Below are 23,823 nucleotides of genomic sequence, written 5' to 3' on the forward strand. Positions count from 1 at the left end.
ATCCGCTGTTAAATGCACAACAAAGTAATAGTGTGTCTACTGTTTCTAGCCTAACTACCCCTTATAACCTGCAATGCGTCTCTCACTCTCTTGTCTCACAAAGGTACAGTACCAATTATTGCTTGCAACATTTCAGTACTAGACACTGAAACGTGGAATTAATTGAAGATGCTGGGAAAGTGCTCAGGGAGGAGGGTATTTTGGAGCACATTCTATTGGCTGCAAGGAACAAAGTTGTTTTCGTTATCATTTTGGAGTAACATACTTTGCAGTAGTTAAACGCCTGATCTGTCTGAATACTATGGCAAATCAAACCAAGGTAAATCAATGAGGAACGTTAAGTAAGATATGAGAAAATGACGTATCACGTGCACTGATGTACTTTTCTTTCCTTTAGCCCATTATTCATGGGTATTTTAGGAGTTCGTGCTCTTGGAGGGTTCGAATCGGTATGTACCTTTTGACTATGTATAGTCCACATCTCTGCGTACTTTACAGCAAAAGAATAGTGCCAATTCCTTTTGACACTGTAAATAAATAACCTACGTTGCTTCTTCCAGCGTTTGCTCTGAAATGTATTGAATTTGACCAAGTCCCAGTCAATCTTATCAAAGATGGGGGTCAGCAGGTAACTTCCTCACGCTTTTGTTTTTAGGTAGAGGTATTGAACATCAATGGTGTAAAATATATGTTCTCATACTCTACACATCAGTTTACAGAACAATACAAGGGGTTAAACCCTATGCAACAAGTGCCTGCTGTCCAAATTGATGGCATCACGCTGTCACAGTCGGTGAGTCCAATGATGTTATTGGTTTGTCAGTGTTTCAACAGTGATGTACTTCTGATAAAAGTTAAACGACAACTTAAATCTAACTCCAAATTCCCCGAATGTAACATTGACAAGACTAATCCACTCACCCTCAGCTGGCAGTGATCCAGTACATTGAGGAGACCAGAACAGGACACAGGCTTCTCCCTGCAGACCCGAAGAAACGAGCCCAGGTGCGCATGATCTCTGACCTTATCGCCTCTGGGATCCAGCCTGTGCAGGTAAGTGAATTACAGCACAAAGAAAGTGGATAAACAAGAGAAAAGTATATAACCAATTGAAGGCACACAGTCCACTGCAGATCTGACCAAGTTTGCAGTAAAACTGTTTACTGTATGGACATCATGTGTTTGTATTGCCATTGCCACAATGATGACAGTAGAGCTACTCAGTCACGTCTGATCATTTTGTATTTCAGAATTTGTACGTGCTACAAAAGATAGGAGCCGAGAAGGTGCAGTGGGCGCATCATTTCACCCAAAGAGGTTTTGAAGGTAGGTAAAAATATCCTTACATACAATACCAGTATCGCCATAGACAACCATTCCAGTCCTGATTATTGTCCGTGTCTTTCAGCCCTGGAGCCCATTCTGAAAGGGACAGCTGGCAAGTACTGTGTAGGGGATGAGTTGAGGGGACACTCATCACATCAAAACACCGTAGACCTCTCTTCAAGTTTAGGAATTCTTGAACTAACCATGTTTACCTTTTAGATTTCCATGGCAGACATCTGTCTCGTCCCTCAAGTCTATAATGCTGAACGGTAAGGCAACCAGTCATTCAGAATTGTTACAAAAGAACATCACAGTATGAGACAGATTCATCACTGAACATACAACCCACATGACTTGTACATTTGCCCAACAGGTTCAAAGTGGATGTTGATCAGTTCCCAACTATCAAAAGGCTAAACCAAACCTTACTGGAGGTAGATGCTTTCAAAGAGAGTCATCCGTCATGCCAACTAGACACACCTGCTGAAATATGTACATGAGAACACCTCTGATGTCTAAGGGAGCCAGTAGTGCCACCATCATTGAATGCTTCTATAAAATAGCTTTGTCTTATTTAATGAGATTGAAACCAAAGACGATCTATTACTTGTATGATGAAGTTTCGTTATTTTAATACTCATATTTACCCTCTAAGAAACAGTACATTCACCCATCTACACAAATTATGCCAATGCTGACCAAAGTGGATTTGTCAAGGGAAGAAATACAAAATGTAAAAACATTAACAAATAGTGATGTATTAAATCAATTTAAAAAACCATTTACTGTACAAATGACAAAGTACCATACTAGCCCTCCGTTGATCCTTCATGTTACTGTAGAAGTTTATGGAAAGTGAAAATGGCTGTCTGCACTTTGTTAAATAATTGGTTTTGTAAAAAAGCTGAAGTTCAGCTTAAATTCAAATAAAACAGAAAATTGATTTCAGCTCTACCATGTGATCATACACATTGATGAGAAAATATTTAAAAACAGAAGAGATTGCTTGTCAGATCTGATGTGTATACCATATTCTCAATGGGGAAAATGCCACATAAAACAAAATGGGTCACAACCCATAATGTGAAACACCACAATGGGATAAAAAGGCATCACTTGCACCATAACTAACAATCACCCCCCCCAGGAAAAAAAGCTGATCAGATAAGACTACAGCACAGAACAAACAAAGGGGCCTTAAGCATCCACAATAAAACTGAAGACTTGATGAAATCTAAGCCTAACGTTAAGAGCCTTTACGCAGAACAGAAAATACCAAGGACTCAAAAGTCCCTGTACGAGTTCCGCCCATGGCACAATCATATTATTTAGAATGTGTAAACCAGATACAGGGATAAAAAGTAAATTTATTTTCCTTATTTCCCAATAAGGTCGTTATCATCTCCTCCTAAGATCCAGTCTCTTATTCTACAGGGATCTCCACTGTGCACTTCACTGTGTTATTGTAGAAGGTCCCAGCGCAATCAGAGCCCCCAAACACCAAGAGGGTGCAGTGGATGTTGGCATACTCCCCCTTCTTCTGTTTATCAGCATCTGAGATGACAGAGCCTCCCAGATTGATCACACTGTGTCCGGCACAAGGCCTAGCGCAGAGCAGAGGGGAGACCACTGAATGCCACATGCTGGTGTCTGAAAAGAACCAAGACAGGCATTTTTATTCAGAGCAAATGAAAGAGGCTGGATTACCATCAACTTTCTTGAAATAAAATGATAGGCATTGGTGCGTGTGTACTCACCCGTGTTGAAGATATGAACGTCCTGCAGGGCTCCAACAGCACTGCAACCGCCACTGACCAGCATCCTGTTGTCGGATACTGGCAGTGCTGCATGATATCTGACCACAATGATGATAGGGCAACGTTTACTTAGTAAAAAGGAATTTCTACACCAATATACATCGTTGTTTACAGATACTAAGCAATAAATATCAGATTAAACAAATGGCATAGAATTAAATGGTCGCAATATTGGTCTGTGTGGCAATATAGACATTTTTCATCACGGCAAGTACTTGATGTCCTAGATATATGAAATACGAAAAATGTCAGATGGGCATTGTGTTCACATTTGATTTGGTTTGATTTGTATATGTTCTCACCCTCGAGGCAGTGGTGGCATGTTCTCATATTTCACAGCTGTGTACTCCATGAAGCCTTTTGTCAAAAATGAAAAAAATTACATTTGAAGATCATGGCAACTAGCTTTTTATATAGAGTACTCCACATTACCACTGTCAGTGCCTTACCGAGATCCAAAATGTGGAGGTCGTTTAGGTAGGTTGCAGTCTTCCTGCCACCAAAAATTAGCATCTGGTTGGACAAAAGTGTGGTTGTGTGTCTGTAATGTAAACACAATGTGTTTATTAAATAAGCACGGTGGTCTTGTAATGGTTAGATACAGTAAGTGAAATATTCTAATAGCCCAATGCCTTGTCTACAGAAATATAATCAAGGAACACTGACCCAAACCTAGGTAGAGGTCGGTCCCCCTCGACGATGGGTTGGTACCAGAGCTCAAACTCTGGGTTAAAAATGTACAGAGCATTACTGCAGACCTTGCCTCCAGGACAGCGGCTTGGGTGAACCCCCCCAAAAACAAAGAGCTCTTTCTTATAGATAGTTGCAGAGTGGTAGGCCAACATGGGGATATCACCTCTTGCCTAGAGGAAGAATTTCCACAAGAGAGAAAATCACATTTTTCATTGAAGGTCCTTAAGGTCAATTAAACTATAAAGTGACAAGTGGCTCTGGACAGGACACTCACTGTGACAAGCTTCCACTTCCAGGTTAGAGTGTTGAGGATATAGAGGTCGCTGTAGCGCTGGCCCTCTCTCAGGCCTCCGTACACGTAGACGACCTTGGAATCAGGGTCATAGGTTGCAGAGTGGCCATGGGCACACGGTGGGACAGGTCCAGAGGTGGGGGAGTTCATTGGGAACCAAAAATCGTTGTCTTGAGAAGATAATGTTGACAATCAATTAGATCAATTAAATGTGTGTTGGGCATTTCAAGATGCCAGGTAACAGATATTTACATTTCGTCTCCAAATTGTTCTATACGTTATTAAAATGGGCAACTCATCTCACCTATTTCCAGTTTCCATAGGGAGTCCTCGCAGTGAGTCTGGTCAGAAGCTTCTCCTCCAATGACAATGGCTGTCTCAGGATCACTCAGACACATGGTGTGGCTCCAGCGCTTTGATGGGCAAACTGAAAACAAAATATCCTTAATGTTTTTCATTCAGCAGAATAGCTGCTATTTGAAATAAACAAATAATTTCATGGTGAATTCTGTAACCTGCTCTGCAGTTGGTCTTCTTCATTCCAGTCTTCTCAACACTGTTCTCTCTAGATAGCTTTATTTTTTTGGGGCTAGATGCTCGACCAGTATCCTCCTGAGGAATAATTTCAGGGCTCCATGCGATGCGACCCCTCTTCCCAATCACAGTCCGTCTGGGGGTCTTATCCTTCAAATACCATTAAGATTAAAAAGTCAAGTTCAATTTCTCTCGCCACACCACTCCCTACTTGGAAAGTTTCTTATTCAAGCATGAGCCCTACCGTAAGCAAAATACAGGGTTTATCAGATAAAGTGGAATCATCAATTTCTGTCTTGTTAACTTTGAGTTCGGCATAGCAAATGCTGTCTCCTAGATGTGATGAGTTGGGGGTTGAAATCTGTAAAGAGTGACACATTTGATTTCTGTCTCACTGAACTACAATTTTAATGACAGTGTAGACCAGAAAAATGCCTCAAAATCAAGACTGTAGTGACAGGTCTACTAACTAGTGGATAACCCTGCAATTTACCCTCTGACTCCCAGAGGTGTTGAGCAGAGTATGGGAGAGATTGCTGTTGTGCTCGAATGGGCTGGAATGTTTTCTTGGCACACGTGGAGTATTGCTGATGAAACTGGCTTCATTCTTTTTGAGGAAAGAGTTAAATAACCATTTAAGACACTGGTGCATTATGTAGGCTGTTATTAATCTTTCCAGAATCCTTTGCAAAGACAAATGTAGTATCTGGTCAGTATTTAATTTATAATGTGAGATGTCACAACAAAGTGTCACCTGTCACAATAACATTGAAAAATGTACAGAATAAAAACGCTTGAAACCATACCTCTCCACGAACAGTGAGCAAAACCTTCCCATATACTCCTCTCCTCCCTTTCTCTGTTGCCTCTTGGACAAGGTCAGCATTCCAATCTCCCTCCCAAGTCAAGCACCTTTAAAACAAACAATATAGACCTTGTATGCATTTTTGCAATTGTTATTAATTAGAACGCATGTAGGCCTAATGTACCTTGTTTGGTCTGACAATGTACCAATCCTCTGCGGTTTCACGTCCTGGCTAACCAGAACATCAACTGAAATAGTTGTCTCGCTTGATAAGAACCGCCATTCCCCAAGACTGAATACAACAAGTTGTTTGGGCAGTGGCAATGGAACGTGGACTTGGTGGCACTGGCGATTGGATTTGCTGCAATAATTACGGACAAACATTTATGCTGTGAACTACAAGGATGAAGATTGGGCATTTCTGTAATGAATAACAATGGCTCAAATTGGGAGTTGCTGCGTGCCCACTTTCAAAATGTTAACAACGAAATACCTGATAACTACCTGATAAACTGACGCGGTGCATCGTTTAACGACCAGAGGACGAAAAAATGTAACCGTCCCATGTTGATTTCCTCTGAAGTGAATCAGCAAAGTTGCAGATTTACGTTAACGAAGATTATCCCAATATTACCAGGACAAATCGCTCGCCAATGCAAGTGAAAGTGGCGTGCAATTTATAAACTGCGCACCTGTTATCTGCTCTATTGGGTTGCAGTGTGCACAGATCTAGGGTCAGTTTAGTCTAAACCCAGTCCAAATCCTCACCATTCATGCGGGCCGACTTTACCCTGCTGTCGTGTGACCTCGTTCTATCCTCATCTGATTACTTTTTGGAACAGCTCAAAATAAAACTGTTGATGGATGTTTCATCAGCTGTGTTATACTTACATCAACTCCCTCATGATTGTTCTTAATGGAGAATCATGGGACAAAATCCCATAAGAGCATAGGCCTTAAACTGTATGTGTGAGATAGGTCAGCTCTAATGATCAAATCCTATAGCATTTATGTAATGGTCTCAATCTTCAGAATGAGTTAAACAATTCAGTTTATCCAACTGATTCTGTGATTTGAGCAGTTGCAGGATAACAAAGCAAAATAAAATCAGATTATATTTGTCACATGCGTCTAATAAAACAGGTAGTAGACCTTACAGTGAAATGGTTTCTTACAAGGCCTTTTAACCAACAATGCAAAAAAAAAATTAAGAAAGAAAATATTTGCTAAAAAATATATATATATTTTTTAGGTAGGACAAAAAGTAACACAATAAAATAACAATAATGAGGCTATGTACAGGGGGTACCGGTACCGAGTCAATGTGTGGGGGTACAGGTTAGTGGATGTAATTGAGGTAAAATGTACATGTAGGTAGGGGTTAAATTACTTAAATGTAATGTAAATGGGTTATTGTGAATTTTTCAGTACATATGTGGCAATTACTTATTTCAGAAGGAGCCAGCAAAACTAGTGCACTAGTTTTGTGCTCTGGGTCATTAGACACCATTAGACCTGATTACACCTCTTGGGTTTTTTCCAGAACAGGGGTGTGTCCCCTTTTCAGAGGAGTCAGCCGGAGGACATGTAGCGTGCCAAGGTCTGTTGCTATGGTCCTACATGCATGAAACTATTTCTGTGAGACTCTACAGTTTGCATGTCCTAATATGAAGGCAATATTATTTTATTTTTTATTATTTCACCTTTATTTAACCGGGTTGGCTAGTTGAGAACAAGTTCTCGTTTACAACTGCGACCTGGCCAAGATAAAACACAGCAGTTCGACACATAAAACAACACAGAGTTACACATGGAATAAACAAACATACAGTCAATAATACAGTAGAAAAAATAAATAAAAAATAAAGTCTATATACAGTGAGTACAAATTAGGTGAGATAAGGGAGGAAGGCAATACATAGGCCATGGTGGTGAAGTAATTACAATATAGCAATTAAACACTGGAATGGAAGATGTGCAGAAGATTAATGTGCAAGTAGAGATACTGGGGTGCAAAGGATTAAGATAAATAAATAAATACAGTATGGGGATGAGGTAGTTGGATGGGCTGTTTACAGATGGGCTATGTACAGGTACAGTGATCTGTGAGCTGCTCTGACAGCTGGTGCTTAAAGCTAGTCAGGGAGATATGGGTCTCCAGCTTCAGTGATTTTTGCAGTTCGTTCCAGTCATTGGCAGCAGAGGACTGGAAGGAAAGGCGGCCAAAGGATGAATTGGCTTTGGGGGTGACCAGTGAGATATACCTGCTGGAGCACGTGCTACGGATGGGTGCTGCTATGGTTACCAGTGAGCTGAGATAAGGTGAGGCGTTACCTAGCAGAGACTTGTAGATGACCTGGAGCCAGTGGATTTTGCGACGAATATGAAGCGATGGCCAGCGAAAGAGAGAGTACAGGTTACAGTGGTGGGTAATATATGGGGCTTTGGTGACAAAACAGATGGCACTGTGATAGACTGCATCCAATTTGTTGAATAGTGTTGGATGGTCAGTTTTACGAGGGTATGTTTGGCAGCATGAGTGAAGGATGCTTTGTTGCAAAATAGGAAGCCGATTCTAGATTTAATTTTGGATTGGAGATGCTTAGTGTGAGTCTGGAAGGAGAGTTTACAGTCTAGCTCGACACCTAGGTATTTGTAGTTGTCCACAAATTCTAAGTCAGAGCATGGGAGTGGCTACCCAGACAATTTGCATTGACCTCCTTTTTTACACTGCTGCTACTAGATGTTTATTATCTATTGTGACGGCCCTGAATTTTTCTGAACCGTCTCAGTGCAGCTCCTTGCAATAGGGCGCTTTCCCTTTAATTCCCAATTAAATAGCCAGCATCAGCTGTGCGAAAGGGGGTTGTGATGGAGACGTGCATGAGGATGTGTTCAACCCTCAGTTCTGAAGCTTCTCTATTCCGTTTGTTTTGTTGCCGTTAAACGTGTGTTTTGTAGCCTAAGAGAGTTTACCCAGGATCGGATCCACTCTTCGCGTCCCTGGACTACACCTCTCCGTTCTTCGTGGCCTTTCTCCGCTGGAGATCTATTGGCGGATTGGATTGTCTGACTGACCGACTGACTACCACCTTTTTGTATACGGTATTTCATTTGTTTGGATGTGATGTATACTGTGATTTGTGTAGTTAGTGGTAGTTGAGGACTTAATTAAGAGTTGATCCGCTTTAAGGTTCTGTGGTAAAGTAATTGTTATATTGATTGTATGTTTAATACTGGGTTTACGCTACACGGAATGAACGGACAAACATCGCGTGACAAAAGTCACTTGAGTTCACTGAACTCCTTTACCGGGCAGGACTCTTTTAGGCCCGAGGTACAGGACATTTCTGGAGGAACCAGAACTCATTGTGATATTATTATATGTGTGTGTGTAATCATTGTTGTTGCTAATACAACCCACGCAACAGAATATAGTTGTTTTTGAAGTTCTTTCCAATGTTTTAAGGGTTTATGAAAAGTTTATTTCCATCCTGACTTTTACATAAGTCCTTTGTATTGGTGTAGACTTGACGGACCAGATGGGACTCATTCCCACCCAAACTAAAAGGAGAAACCAATGTTTTCTCTGGTAGGCACAACCTACCTGGCACCCCTATAAATAATAACCTCAAGTCAAAACCGTTACATAAAAAATGGCACCCCAGATGGGACAGCTCAACATTGAGAACTAACCAAAGCAAATATTTTGTGTGGAATTAAAACAATGGATTCACCCCAAGATAATGTGCTCATCCATGTCATACCTGTCAATGGGAATACACAGGGCCATTCTGACCATCAAGCTGACAATACAAATCATAATGTGAATGGAGATAATGGAGTTGATTTGGGCCAGAGCCCTGGGAATCTGAATGCTCGGCCTGAGCCACAGGCCACAGGAGGTCTAACCAGTTACTCACTTATTGACATGGATCTGTGTGGAAGTACTGAGCTAGTCCTCCCTCTGACACCCAACCTTCCTCCATTGTCTGGTTTATCTCCAGAGGTTGTAGTCTTACAACTTCAAGGTGACATCCTTGATATTCGTCAGACTCAACAACATCTCCAAACTCTTATCCACCATAAATTCAAATGTCTGAGGGAAGAGCAACAACAGAGTGCCATGGAATTCAGAAACTCACTGAGCACTCTAACCCACACGCTGACAGAGCTCAGTGAGAGTGGAAGACGGGAAATGACTGGTGCCATGGACAGGCAGTTTGACTACCAACGAAACCAACTCACTGCCACTCTCCAATGGCGCCTGCAACATCACCACACTGAGGTCCTCAAGGACGTTAATTCTGTTTTTTCTCCCATGGTTAACACTGTAGACCACTTGCAGACAGAGCTCTCTAATTGTGTTAAAATGTTGGATGACGTGTCTGTGGACATGGCCTCCATTAGGCACAACTCCTTACACAAAGTTTCCCTGGTGTCCACTTCAGTTCAGACCACTGAGGGCCAAGCTGGCACCTCTGAATGTCCAAGACCGTATCAAGTAAACCCTTCCAGAAACCACAAATCACAACAGGCCAACACACCTAACTCTCTTCGCAGGAATGACCATCCTTCTCTGGGTGCTTTAACCAGAGCTGAAACCCCAAGAGTCACTGCCTACGCCCCCCCATCGACATCCCCTTCCTTTCAGTTAATACCGCACCAATCGGAAGCTAAAAAGTTACATGATTGGGGTTCAAATGTGGCAGTCTTCTCTGCCATTGCTCCGGTACCACTAACCCTTGATAATCCTTCTGATGATCTCCTTTTACAGGCTGTGAGAAGAGCTCAGCTGGAACAGCCAGAGGAGTTAAGGCTGTTGGAGCAGCTGCAGAATAATGCTGATGTATGTACTTCAAAGCTAGGACGCACCGGGCTCCTGAAGCACAAAATATTCCTTACACAGGAAATGCCGATCAAGCAAAAGCCATATCGTTTGTCCCCAGCGAAGCTAATCATCCAAAAGGGACTCATAAATGATATGTTAACCCAAGATATAATAGAACGTTCCTCCTCTCCCTGGGCTGCTCCTGTTGTCCTCATCCCAAAAAAGACTGGTGGTCTTAGATTTTGTGTGGACTATAGGAAGACCAACAATGTTTCCCAGACTGATGCCTATCCTCTTCCCACCATCCATGAGATCCTGGAGTCATTGTCTGGCGCTGTTGTGTTCACTACCCTTGATCTCAATAGTGGTTATTGGCAGGTTGAGATGGACCAGGAAAGCAAGGACAAGACTGCGTTTGTCTGTGCCGAGGGCTTGTTTTCCTTTAAGGTGATGCCCTTTGGATTAAAGAATGCCCCTGCCACTTTCCAAAGACTCATGGAGATTGCGTTAGGTGAGCTCAAAGGGAAGATCTGTTTCGTCTACCTGGACGATATAATTATCTACTCTCAGAACAGAGAAAGACACTTTCAAGATCTTCAAGCAGTGTTGGACAAGCTAAGAGAAGCTGGTCTGACCTTAAATATGAAGAAGAGCAACTTCTGCCAAACCTCCCTGAAGTTCCTTGGCCATATTGTGTCTTTCGACGGCATTCATGTGGATCCTGAAAAGACAAAGGCTGTACAAGACTTCCCTGTGCCAACCACACTCAAGGCCCTTCAACGGTTCCTTGGTATGGCTGGATGGTACCATCGGTTTGTGTCGAACTTCTCCCAGGTGGCAGAACCCCTCAACGCGATGAAGCGAAAAGGAGCGAAATTCCAATGGACGGCAGAGTGCCAGACTTCCTTTGAAACCCTGAAACGACATCTCGTCACACCTCCCATTTTAGGTCATCCCAACTTTGATTGCCCTTTTGTTGTTTACCCTGATGCAAGTGATGTTGGACTTGGTGCTGTCCTAGTCCAACAGACTGGACTTGGCACTGAAGAAGTGCTAGCGTTCGCCAGTCGGACATTGAATGGAGCAGAACGGAACTACTCCACAACAGAGCAAGAGTGCCTTGCAGTGGTCTGGGCTTTGGAAAAGTGGAGGTACTACTTGGAGGGAAGACACTTCACTGTGGTCACTGACCATTCCTCCCTTGTGTGGGTGTTCAAGACCAACAAACCAAGCACCAGACTCATAAGATGGGCTCTACGGTTGCAAGAGTTCACATTTGCAGTGGAATACAGGAAAGGAAAATACAACACTGTTCCAGATGCCTTGTCCAGAGCTCCTACTTGTGATAACGGTGGCCCTGATCTTACATGTGCTACTGTCCTGTCAAGCAGTCGAGACTCGCCCAAACGGACTTTCCCATCTCTGATGAGGCCATATGGAAAGCTCAACAGGATGATCCAGAAGTACAGGCTTTGTACCAGACTATCCTGGAAGATGGAGAAAAGATGGTCAATCCTACCACAAAGCTGACCATCATTGAAGATAAAGTCTACCGAGTCGTACAACTACCTCACAGAACACTCTACCAAATGTACATACCGGACACTCTACGCCTACAACTGCTTCAACATTTCCATGAAGACCCATTAGCTGGTCATTTGGGCAGGTTCAAAACCTACAAGCGGTTGCAAGCGTTACTCTACTGGCCACATCTGAGCATGGATGTGAAGTCACACATCCGAAATTGTCAGGTTTGTCAGATGTACAAACCAGAAGGTAGAAAGCCTGCTGGCAAGTTGCAGCAAACGGTGGTTACCCGACCTTGGGAAATGTTAGGAGTGGATTTGATGGGTCCATTTCCTAGAAGCTCCAATCAGAATGTGTACATGCTTGTTTTTGTTGATTATTATTCAAAGTGGGTGGAGCTCTTTTCCTGCGTCAGGCCACAGCGAGGACCGTCTCTAACATCCTTACGAAAGAGATCCTGACTCGCTGGGGAGTGCCTGATTACATCCTGTCTGATCGAGGTTCCCAATTTGTCTCTGATCTCTTTGAGGAGACCTGCCAAAGATGGAACCTGAGACAGAAGTTGACCACGGCCTATCACCCACAGACCAATCTCACTGAGAGAGTAAATCGAACCTTGAAGACAATGATTGCTTCCTATGTAGGGACCCAGCACAAACACTGGGACAAGCACCTTCACGAGTTTCGATTTGCCCTGAATTCTGCGGTGCAAGAGTCCACTGGAGTCACACCTGCAGAGCTGAACCTAAGTCGTCCTCTCCGAGGACCCTTGGATATGGTGCTACAGCCCCAGCAGCTTACTCCAGACGCTGCTTGCTATGACCAGGTAGGCCATCTCCATGACTTGAGAGCTCTTGTCTCAAAGAACATGATCCAGGCTCGACTCAAGCAGAAGAGAAATTATGATAAGAACAGACGAGACATGCAGTTCCAGCTTCGTGATCGGGTGTGGCTTCGCTCTCATCCTTACTCGAAAGCTGAACAATTCTTCTCGGCCAAGCTCGCTCCTAAATGGCAAGGACCATATAGGATTGTGGAGCAGATGGGCCCTCTGAACTACCGAGTGGTGAAAGAGGACACAGATATGCACGTTGTCCATGTCTCACACCTTAAGGCCTGTTACCCCTCGGCTAAGGAATTGGAGGCGATTGAGGGCTGCAAGGTCCTGGATATCTTGGAAGAGGAAAGTGAGGAGACTTTTCTCAGATTCCCAGACCCAGAAGGCTCCCACCATAAGGCCTGTGACCCCTCATCTGAGGAGGATGAGCGCCAAAAAGTAATTCATATTTTTGTAGAGGAAAGTGATGAGACCTTTTTCGGTTTCCCCGACCAAGATGTGCCTTCCAGTGGCTTTTTCCAGGGGAGGGGATGTGTGACGGCCCTGAATATTTCTGAACCGTCTCAGTGCAGCTCCTTGCAATAGGGCGCTTTCCCTTTAATTCCCAATTAAATAGCCAGCATCAGCTGTGCGAAAGGGGGTTGTGATGGAGACGTGCATGAGGATGTGTTCAACCCTCAGTTCTGAAGCTTCTCTATTCCGTTTGTTTTGTTGCCGTTAAACGTGTGTTTTGTAGCCTAAGAGAGTTTACCCAGGATCGGATCCACTCTTGGCGTCCCTGGACTACACCTCTCCGTTCTTCGTGGCCTTTCTCCGCTGGAGATCTATTGGCGGATTGGATTGTCTGACTGACCGACTGACTACCACCTTTTGTATACGGTATTTCATTTGTTTGGATGTGATGTATACTGTGATTTGTGTAGTTAGTGGTAGTTGAGGACTTAATTAAGAGTTGATCCGCTTTAAGGTTCTGTGGTAAAGTAATTGTTATATTGATTGTATGTTTAATACTGGGTTTACGCTACACGGAATGAACGGACAAACATCGCGTGACAAAAGTCACTTGAGTTCACTGAACTCCTTTACCGGGCAGGACTCTTTTAGGCCCGAGGTACAGGACATTTCTGGAGGAACCAGAACTCATTGTGATATTATTATATGTGTGTGTGTAATCATTGTTGTTGCTAATACAACCCACGCAACAGAATATAGTTGTTTTTGAAGTTCTTTCCAATGTTTTAAGGGTTTATGAAAAGTTTATTTCCATCCTGACTTTTACATAAGTCCTTTGTATTGGTGTAGACTTGACGGACCAGATGGGACTCATTCCCACCCAAACTAAAAGGAGAAACCAATGTTTTCTCTGGTAGGCACAACCTACCTGGCACCCCTATAAATAATAACCTCAAGTCAAAACCGTTACACTATGCATGGTCACTTTACCCTGTCGTGGAAATATTTGGTCAATCATATTTCACAAATAGCGTAGCATGTGAGTTCAAATAGACTTTTATTAATAAATATAACAAAAGCCGAGTCAATTCATGAAGTAACTCCCTTCCAGTCTTAGGACAAGCTACTTATACATTTGTCCTCCTTACATCATACTCATAGTAACTCCTCTTAATGGCTTATCACCTCTGGAATTTAGCCACTGTTATCATTCTTATTGGCAGACTCAACATCCTTGGTTTCTCAAATGACTGCCTCGCCTGGTTCACCAACTACTTCTCAGACAGAGCTCAGTGTGTCAAATCGGAGTGCCTGTTGTCCAGACCTCTGGCAGTCTCTATAGGGGTACCACAGGGTTCAATTCTCGGGCCGACTCTTTTCTCTGTATATATATCAACAATGTCGCTCTTTCTGCGGGTGATTCCCCCATCCCCCTATACGCAGGCAACACCATTCTGTATACATCTGGCCCTTCTTTGGACACTCTGTTAACTAACCTCCAAACGATGCCATACAACACTCCGTCCGTGGCCTCCAACTGCTCTTAAACGCTAATAAAACCAAATGTGTGCTTTTCAACCGTTCGCTGCCCGCACCCGCCCACCCAACTAGCATCACTACTCTGGACGGTTCTGACTTAGAATATGTGGACAACTACAAACACCTAGGTGTCTGGCTAGACTGTAAACTCTCCTTCCAGACTCATATTAAACATCTCCAATCCCAAAATAAATCTAGAATCAGCTTACTATTTCGCAACAAAGCCTCCTCCTACCGATCCTCGACTTCGCCGATGTCATTTACAAAATAGCCTCCAATACTCTACCCAGCAAACTGGATGCAGTCTATCACAGTGCCATCTGTTTTGTCACCAAAGCCCCTTATATACCCCCCCACTGCGACCTGTATGCTCAGTCGGCTGGCCCTTACTACATATTCAACGCCAGACCCACTGGCTCCAGGTCATCTATACGTCTATGCTAGGTAAAGCTCCGCCTTATCTCAGCTCACTGGTCACGATAACAACAGCCACCCGCACGCGCTCCAGCAGGTATATCTCACTGGTCATCCCCAAAGCCAACACCTCATTTGGCCGTCTTTCCTTCCAGTTCTCTGCTGCCAATGGCTGGAACGAATTGCAAAAATTGCTGAAGCTGAAGACTTATATTTCCCTCACTAACTTTAAACATAATATATCTGAGCAGCTAACCGATTGCTGCATCTGTACATAGCCCATCTGTAAGTAGCCCACCCAATCTACCTACCTCATCCCCATATTGTTTTTATTTACTTTTCTGCTCTTTTGCACACCAGTATTTCTACTTGCACATCATCATCTGCTCATCTATCACTCCAGTGTTAATTTGCTAAACTGTAATTACTTCGCTACTATGGCCTATTTATTGCCTTACCTCCTCACGCCATATGGACACACTGTATATAGACTTTCTTTTTTTTCTATTGTGCTATTGACTGTACGCTTGTTTATTCCATGTGTAACTCTGTGTTGTTGTTTGTGTCGCACTGCTTTGCTTTATCTTGGCCAGGTCGCAGTTGTAAATGATAACTTGTTCTCAACTAGCTTACCTGGTTATTAAATAAAGATGAAATAAAAAATTATATATTTTAAATTAGACAAAATTACGTTGGATGACCAAGGATATTACTTCTATTCTCCAAAACTACTAAATATATGCTTTCAGTTGAGGGTTATGTAGCACTCAGATTAACACACCAATTCGTTTACATAGAACCAGACATTAGTTTAATCTATATATATAGTCCCAGTAAAAAGTTTGGGCACGCTTACTCATTCCAGGGTTTTTCTATATTTGTTTACTATTTTCTACATTGTAGAATAATAGTGAAGACATGACAACTATGAAACAACACATATGGAATCGTGTAGTAAAAAAAAGTGTTAAACAAATCCAAATCTATTTTATATTTGAGTTTCTTCAAAATAGCCACCCTTCGCCTTGACAGCTTTGAACACTCTTGACATTCTCTCAACAAGTTTCACCTGGAATGCTTTTCCAACAGTCTTGAAAGCGATCCCACATATACTGAGCACTTGTTAGCTGCTTTTCCTTCACTCTGCAGTTAAAGAAAAACCCTTGAATGAGTAAGTGTGCCCAAACTTTTGACTAGTACTGTATATATGACCCAAAAATCATTAATTGATCTTGAAAGATAATCATTGGCCGAGACCAAGCTCTCTATACTTTACTACTTAATGGGAACATAAAGTAAATGAGCTGTAGAACATTTTTTTTAAAACATAATTCAATGCAAATGACAATCTTTCAAATTTATTGTGATTTATTTTTAAAAGGAAAGCTTATAAGAAACAGAAGTGCATGCAGTACAAAGCACAGCAACCATGGGATACTTATTTTCAGTTCCTTATATTTTAACAGCACAATTCATATGATACAGTACCTTTGGAAACATGCACAACACAGATGGATGAGGTACAAACATTATTTTTTGGAACCACGTATGGGCGGCTAAAATAATTTGCGAACATGATTAGGTGCATACAGAGCTACAACACAGAAAAGACACACACAATACAAATTATCTTCTTTTACAGAGATCTGTGCATATATTGCACTTTAAAGGGACTATCCAAATCATACTTTTATACTGAACAAAAAACAAATGCAACATCTAAAGTGTTGGTGCCATGTTTCATGAGCTGAAATAAACGATTCCAGACATTTTCCATACTCACAAAAAGCTTATTTCTCTCAAATGCTGTGCACAAATTGGTTTACATCCCTGTTAGTGAGCATTTATCCTTTGCCAAGATAATCCATCCACCAAGATAATCCATCCACCTGACAGGTGTGGCATATCAAATAACCTTATTAAGCAGCATGATCATTACAGAGGTGCACCTTGTGCTGGGGACAATAAAAGGCAACTCTAAAATGCCAAAAACGTCTCAAGTTGAAGGAGCGTGCAATTGTCATGCTGACTGCAGGAATGTCCAAGAGAGCTGTTGCCAGATCATTTAATATGAATTTCTCTACGATAACCTGTCTCCAACGTCACTTTAGAGAATTGGGATCCTGAGGAGTATTTCTGTCTGTAATAAAGCCCTTTTATGGGTAATAACCCATTCTGATTGGCTGGGCCTTGCTCCCAAGTGGGTGGGCCAATGCCCTGCCCAGTCATGTGAAATCCATAGATTAGGGTCCAATGATTGTATTTCATTTGACTGATTTCCTTCTATGAACTGTAACTTAGTAAGACCTTTTAAATTGTTACATGTTGCGTTCATATTTTTGTTCAGTATAGAAATAGATTGAATCTGTTAGTATTTATAATAGTCTCATGCTATTGTCCACAAAGACCAACCCACCGTCTGACAACCAGCAAACTAAATAGGGACTTGGCAATGTAAATATTGAACCAATATTACATAAAAACTTTTTGTGATAGGGCATGGCTTTTATTTGTGTCAGAAAGACAGAAGGTGACCATTTGCTTTATCATTGGATTCTGAGCAACATTCAATATTCTTTCATTGACAATCACTCATTCCAATCACAGTATGCAAAAAAACTATTGAATTGTTGTGCAGAATATTTGTTTAACTGCATTTGGATTATCATACAATTCATGTAAAACAAAAACATTTTCAAAGGCAAAAGAGTGACATATATGAAGCAAAAAATAAAACAAATGACAGTTCTTTGGAGCAACGATTAAGCTTTTGACCTAGCAATCATCTTTCTATCAGTGTTCTCTAATTGCTGCCACCAAAGAAATGTTGTGTCTGATTAATATACATTACCAGTCAAAGGTTTGGACACACCTACTCATTCCAGGGATTTTCATTATTTTGAATATTTCCTACATTGTAGAAAATTAGTGAGGACATCAAAACTATGAAATAACATATATGGATGACAGCTTTGCACACTGCATTCTCTCAACCAGCTTCATGAGGTCTCCTGGAATGTATTTCAATTAACAGGTGTGCCTTGTTAAAAGTTAACTTGTAGAATTTCTTTCCTTCTTCATGCGTTTGAGGCAATCAGTTGTGTTGTGACAAGGTAGGGGTAGTATACAGAAGATAGCCCTATTTGGTGAAAGACCAAGTCCATACTATGGCAAGACCAACTCAAATAAGCAAAGAGAAACAACAGTACATCATTACTTTAAGACATGAAGGTCAGTCAATGCAGTTTTTTCAAGTGCCGTCGTAAAAACAATCAAGGGCTATGATGAGGACCGCCACAGGAAAGGAAGACCCAGAGTTACCTCTGCTGCAGAGGATACTTTCTTTAGAGTTACCAGCCTAAGAAATTGCAGTCTAAAGAAATGCTTCACAGAGTTCAAGTAACAGAAACATCTAAACATCAACTGTTCAGAGGAGACTGTGTAAATCAGGCCTTCATGGTCGAATAGCTGCAAAGAAACCACAACTTAAGGATAACAATAATAAGAAGAGACTTGCTTGGGCCAAGAAACACGAGCAATGGACATTAGACCAGTGGAAATCTGTCCATATTTGAGATTTTTGGTTACAACCACCGTGTCTTTGTGAGACGCAGAGCAAGTGAACGGATTATCTCCACATGTGTGCTTCCCACCGTGAAACGAGGAGGTGGTGTGGGGGTGCTTTGCTGGTGACACTTAATGATTGATTTAGAATTCAAGGCACACTTAACCAGCATGGCAACCACAGCATTCTGCAGCGATACAACATCCCATCTGGTTTGCACTTAGTGGGCCTATCATTTGTTTTTCAACTGGACAATGACCCAACACATCTCCAGGCTGTGTAAGGGCTATTTGGCCAAGAAGGAGAGTGATGGAGTGCTGCATCAGATGACCTGTCCTCCACAATCACCCGACCTCAACAACAATTGAGATCATTTGGAATGAGTTGGACCACAGAGTGAAGGAACAGCAGCCAACAAGTGCCCAGCATATGTGGGAACTCCTTCAAGACTGTTGGAAAAGCATTCCAGGTGTAGAGGCATTCTACAATGTAGAATTTTTTTTTTTAAATAAAGAAAAACCACTTGAATGAGTAGGTGTGTCCAAACTTTTGACTGGTACTGTACATATACTATATATATATATATCTTTCAAATATGGTCAATTTGCCTTAACTCACTGCACATAACTTTTAAACAGAACATGGCACAAACACAAGGCTACGTCAAATCTTTCTCTATAAACACAGTAAAACATGAGCAAAATGTCCCACTTCATAATTCTCTGGTCCTCTTAGATTTTAAGTGTAGACTAGGAGTGAGCAACATATGTTGATTGTGATGAAAAATCTATGCACTTAAAATTAACCATAACATGTTCTATGGAATCAAAAATATTGAATCAAAAATAAGTGATTCTAGTAAGTCATACAGTCATATGCAAAAGCTGACAGTTACAGTTCCTCAGGGACTGTAATACACTCTGTAGTACAGAGTCTTATTTCGCCATAGTGAGTAGGAGTTATTAAACTTCAGAAGGTAAGTGCCTTCGCCTGGATACTCGTGACTGCCACCTTGCACTGCCATGTGACTGTCCAGACGATACACAGGTAAGATTTCCCCTATGTTGGAGTTGGCCAATGATTTAGACCCCTTCTCAACATCCCCTGGGTTGATAAGTCCTGCATAAGACAACACATATGGCCTTCAAGACAATTACAACCTCAACTAATTTAAAGATAAGTTATTATTAAAGATATTCAAATCTTTTCAAATAAAATTGAGATTATTTCATATTAAATTAGTTAGGAACTAAAATTTCAAACCAAAAGAGGAGGTGCCTACTGACCTTCTAGCTGATTTTCCTCCTCTTCGTCATCGCTGGATTCACTAATGTGGACCGTGATGGCCTGGCTGGTGACAGGGTTCCAGTCAAAGGAGATGCCAAAGGCTATGTCATAGCTATCTGTGGCAAACTCCCAGCACACTTTCTTTCCCTCAGGAACGGTGGGCACATGCACTGTCAAAATGTTTCCTTGTTTCACTGTCACCACACGGTCCTTCTCCAGTCGCAGCTTGGACTTGAGCTCCTTCATCGCCATGGAGGTCCACGTGGCGGGTGGCTTCAGCGGTGGCATTTGGGCTAGAGCACAACCATATATGTGAGGACATCATGGGAACCAAACATGAGCAGTGTTCAAAAATGTGTGATATAATTACTCAATTTGAGATCCTTTGTCAAATATATATTTTTCAGCATGCTCATTATTTTATTAATGTTGCAATACAGACATCAGACTCCAGAACATGGATGAAAGCTATGAGTTATCTTTAGTGGCAGCGGGTGTTAAACCCTAGACTAAATTGTCTCACCTTTTCTCTCTCCAGGGTTCTGGCTATTCCCACTGCTGTTGCTCTCCTCAACATCTCCCCCCATGGCCTGCTGCCCGGCAGGAGACTGTTGATTAACCTGAAAACACACAAGTGCTTGCAGTATTTTCATTTCATTGACATGTACTTTTTTTATGTGGCATGATGTTTACCTCAGCTGGCTGGTTGGTTCCATCCATATCAGGGTGATTTATGGGGTGGTTGGAGTTAGAGAGGCCTCTGCTCTGGAGCCTGTACACAGACAGTATGACCATTCTAACTTCTAAACACAATTCAGCATACAATACAATTGTGCTATGTAAGGCATACATAAAACAGGCAATGTATTACAACTATACAAAATTGTTATGCCGTATTTAAATTGTATTTAGTTATAGCATATTGCAGGAATTAAATACAGTAGTTATACAGCAAAAGATAAAAGTAGGTCTAGCAAGAACAAGTGAGTAACCTGTCTAGCGGATTGGTCTCCGACGTTATCGGTTTCCTCTTTCCCTTGGATAACACTGTCAATCTGGATTGACGCTCCGAAGTAGACTCTAATTTATCTATCTCTAAAATGAATGCATAAGCACCGTTCAATCTCGCTCTAAATAGCGTACTGTATTAAGTCCCTCCCCTTTACACACACACGCACACACACACACACCAGCACGAATGCCGCGTTCAAAACAACTTGGAACTCGGAAATCTCCGACTACAGAGTATTCAAGACGACTGGAAATCTGAAAAAAAACGAGCTGGGGAAGATAGTTTTGAACGGTCATCTAACTCGAAATTCCATCTCGGACCTCTTTCTTGAGCTTCGACCTGAATATCAATGTCGTCATTATTTTACCTCGTATTTTTCACAGTTTCAAGTTGTCTTGAACACACCATAACGCGCAGTTTACGGTCATGTTAGAAGACACAAAGTTTTTCTAGGGGTGCTGTGTGTATTGTTGTTGAATTGATAAATATTGCTGCATTGTTGGAGCTAGAAACATAAGCATTTCGCTGCACCGTGCTTCTACGTCTGTATTGCTTACTGTTTGGTGTTTAGGCTGGGTTTCTGTACAGCACTTCGTGACACCTGCTGATATAAATAGGGCTTGATAAATACGTTTGATTGATTTTGCGTACGCAACCAATAAACTCATTTGATTTTTAGTCAGCGAACTTCAAAGTCCGATTGGTGCGCGCGCGGTTACAAATTAACATTCCTAGATAGCTTCCTGGTCACATAATTGCAACAGATTTTAAACCAATTTCATTGCAACAGCTAGATGATAAAATGTAACAGCTCAATATATATTGAGTTGTTACAGACGCTACTAGCAAGCTGATGTCCCCGCTGAGCAATCACTGCACCCACTGGCCATTCATTCTGAGCTGGACGTACGCTTGCTAACGTTAGCTAGCCAGTTGAACTAGTCGTAAGATCCTCTGCCATTCTTGGAATCGATGCATCTCGACATAATCGTGTAACTCGTCAACAAATTATAAATAAAATAAACTACCAGAGATAATGATAATAGGCACTCGCACATCTGAGCTATATTTCTTTGCAGGTGCATGGTAATAGGTGAATCAGATTAGAAATAAGAAGAAACCCGCACACTGCTCTTTAAACGCCTTATGTATCGACCCCAAGGCTTTTGTGAGTTTTTTTTAATTAGCACCCTTACGTAGACACCCACATCCGCTCAATGCATCGAATGGTGTTGGAGTCGAGGGAAAATAAGTAAGCGTTACCAAATATAACAATGTTCATTTCATAACTATTCTAATAAAGTGTGTATATAAAACGTATTAAACACGTCTGTAAAACCACAATGAGGACATCGACCCATCAAGCAAGTTTTCATAAATCATCGGGAACGTCAGAGTAATCTGAAATGGGGGCATTCATTTAGGTTCACATTTACAACATAACAATACATAGGCATTTCATCATTAAGACCTCAGCCACAGTCATCTAACAGACTCCCATTCAGAGCGACACACATAAGCAACCAGGGTCAACGCCCTGCTCAAGGGCACGTAGATCAAAAACGGGGACTGGAACCAGCGATCCATCAGCCACCGGGCCCAAGCTCCCACTCACAGTTCACCAAGAGCTGCCCCCCGAGAAAAAAATATTCCATTCATCACCCCCCAATGCACCAACAACTGAACAAAATGGAAAAAAAATAAGGAAAACAGAAGACAACAAAGATATCACTCTTGGCTTGCCTTATAACGGAGATGCCAAATTCCAACTATTAGCAGGTGACTAGGTGAGAAACACTTATGAAGACTTATGTCACAAATTTCAAACAACAAAAATCAACAAAAAATCATAACAGCAAGGCCAACTGAATATGTTTGAGTGTATGTATGGCACTATTTACCTGTGTGCATGTGCATTTGATTGTGTTTGTACAAGTACAAACACCTGCAAGGCATCAGCCTCAGGCAAACCGGTATTAGATGTAAAAACACTGCCCCTCAGTGTGATTCAAACATACTTTTTGTTATGTTTTATTTTTTATACTTTTAATCTTTGACTGTCATTCTATCCCCCACCCTGCAACTCCACTCCCACATCCCAACCCCTTATCTTGTCAAGGGAGAAATGCTCATTAACAGAAACGTAAACAAATTTGTTCACAAAATTTGAGAAATAAGATTTTTGTGCATATTGAACATTTCTGGGATCTTCACATGTTGTGTTTATATTTTTGTTCAGTATAAATCCAATCTTTTTTTCAAATTGGACATATACATATTTCCCCTTACAAAAGTATCTGTACATTGTGTCGCAATAAACGTTTGGTCCATTCTACTCAGGAGCACTTCTATTTTCCAAATCCACAGAGTTTACACCCTAAGGAATGTTGCTGCTCAATTTGCACCCCTTAAAGAGTTTTTAATATTGGACATACACTTATTGCACCATACAAAATCATGTGTATGTTGTGTCACAGTAAAAAGGGGTCCATTCTCCTCAGGAGCACTTCTAGTTTCCAAATCCACAGAGGTTACACTCAGGGGGGGGAAGTGGCTGCCCTTTTGACGGCCCTTATATAGAGCAGCCCATCAACTTAAATCTAATCGTTTTTGTAATTTTGGACATCCATATTACGCCATACAAAATTATCTACTCACTAGAGTCCATAGCATTCAAAACAGATGAGTTTGAACTAAAAAGTTTGTGTGGGGCCCCTCGACACTATATGGTACAAATATAGCACTGTAAGGGAAAAAACTATTGATTGTGTCCATAAAACTACGGTCCAGTAATGTCACTTTAACTTTCCGCTGACTGACTAATTCAGGAATATACCAGAACTATTTTAGCTTACTCTTTGTGCTTCCATTGTGAAATAAAACACCATTC

The 23,823-nt window shown here is 41.6% G+C and overlaps 2 protein-coding genes across 9 annotated transcripts; both read right to left on the minus strand.

Moving 5' to 3' along the window:
* Positions 1 to 1,927: 1,927 nt before the first annotated feature.
* Positions 1,928 to 6,277, minus strand: LOC118368288 (uncharacterized). Of its 3 annotated transcripts, XM_035752279.2 has the most exons (13): positions 5,972 to 6,277; positions 5,652 to 5,828; positions 5,469 to 5,574; positions 5,156 to 5,269; positions 4,907 to 5,023; positions 4,644 to 4,812; positions 4,433 to 4,555; positions 4,111 to 4,298; positions 3,810 to 4,006; positions 3,593 to 3,684; positions 3,446 to 3,500; positions 3,084 to 3,181; positions 1,928 to 2,976 (listed from the first exon to the last, which is right to left on the minus strand). In XM_035752279.2, the coding sequence occupies exons 1-13, from the start codon at positions 6,031 to 6,033 to the stop codon at positions 2,750 to 2,752; spliced, it is 1,725 nt and encodes a 574-aa protein (XP_035608172.1). In that variant the 5' UTR covers positions 6,034 to 6,277; the 3' UTR covers positions 1,928 to 2,749. The 3 variants fall into 3 exon arrangements, with proteins under 3 accessions (XP_035608172.1, XP_035608173.1, XP_035608174.1); XM_035752280.2 differs by lacking the exon at positions 4,907 to 5,023; XM_035752281.2 differs by lacking the exons at positions 4,907 to 5,023; positions 5,156 to 5,269.
* A 10,134-nt stretch (positions 6,278 to 16,411) lies between these two features.
* Positions 16,412 to 22,095, minus strand: LOC118368291 (protein TMED8-like). Of its 6 annotated transcripts, none has more exons than XM_052496846.1 (6): positions 21,844 to 22,095; positions 21,491 to 21,534; positions 20,615 to 20,693; positions 20,445 to 20,541; positions 19,921 to 20,214; positions 16,412 to 19,753 (listed from the first exon to the last, which is right to left on the minus strand). In XM_052496846.1, the coding sequence occupies exons 3-6, from the start codon at positions 20,639 to 20,641 to the stop codon at positions 19,536 to 19,538; spliced, it is 636 nt and encodes a 211-aa protein (XP_052352806.1). In that variant the 5' UTR covers positions 20,642 to 20,693; positions 21,491 to 21,534; positions 21,844 to 22,095; the 3' UTR covers positions 16,412 to 19,535. The 6 variants fall into 6 exon arrangements, with proteins under 6 accessions (XP_052352806.1, XP_035608176.1, XP_035608177.1 ...); XM_035752283.2 differs by lacking the exon at positions 21,491 to 21,534 and adding an exon at positions 20,914 to 21,016 and having other exon boundaries at positions 21,844 to 22,094; XM_035752284.2 differs by adding an exon at positions 20,914 to 21,016 and having other exon boundaries at positions 21,491 to 22,094.
* Positions 22,096 to 23,823: the final 1,728 nt, after the last annotated feature.

This window comes from Oncorhynchus keta, chromosome 35, assembly GCF_023373465.1.
Source record: "Oncorhynchus keta strain PuntledgeMale-10-30-2019 chromosome 35, Oket_V2, whole genome shotgun sequence".
NCBI lineage: Eukaryota > Metazoa > Chordata > Actinopteri > Salmoniformes > Salmonidae > Oncorhynchus > Oncorhynchus keta.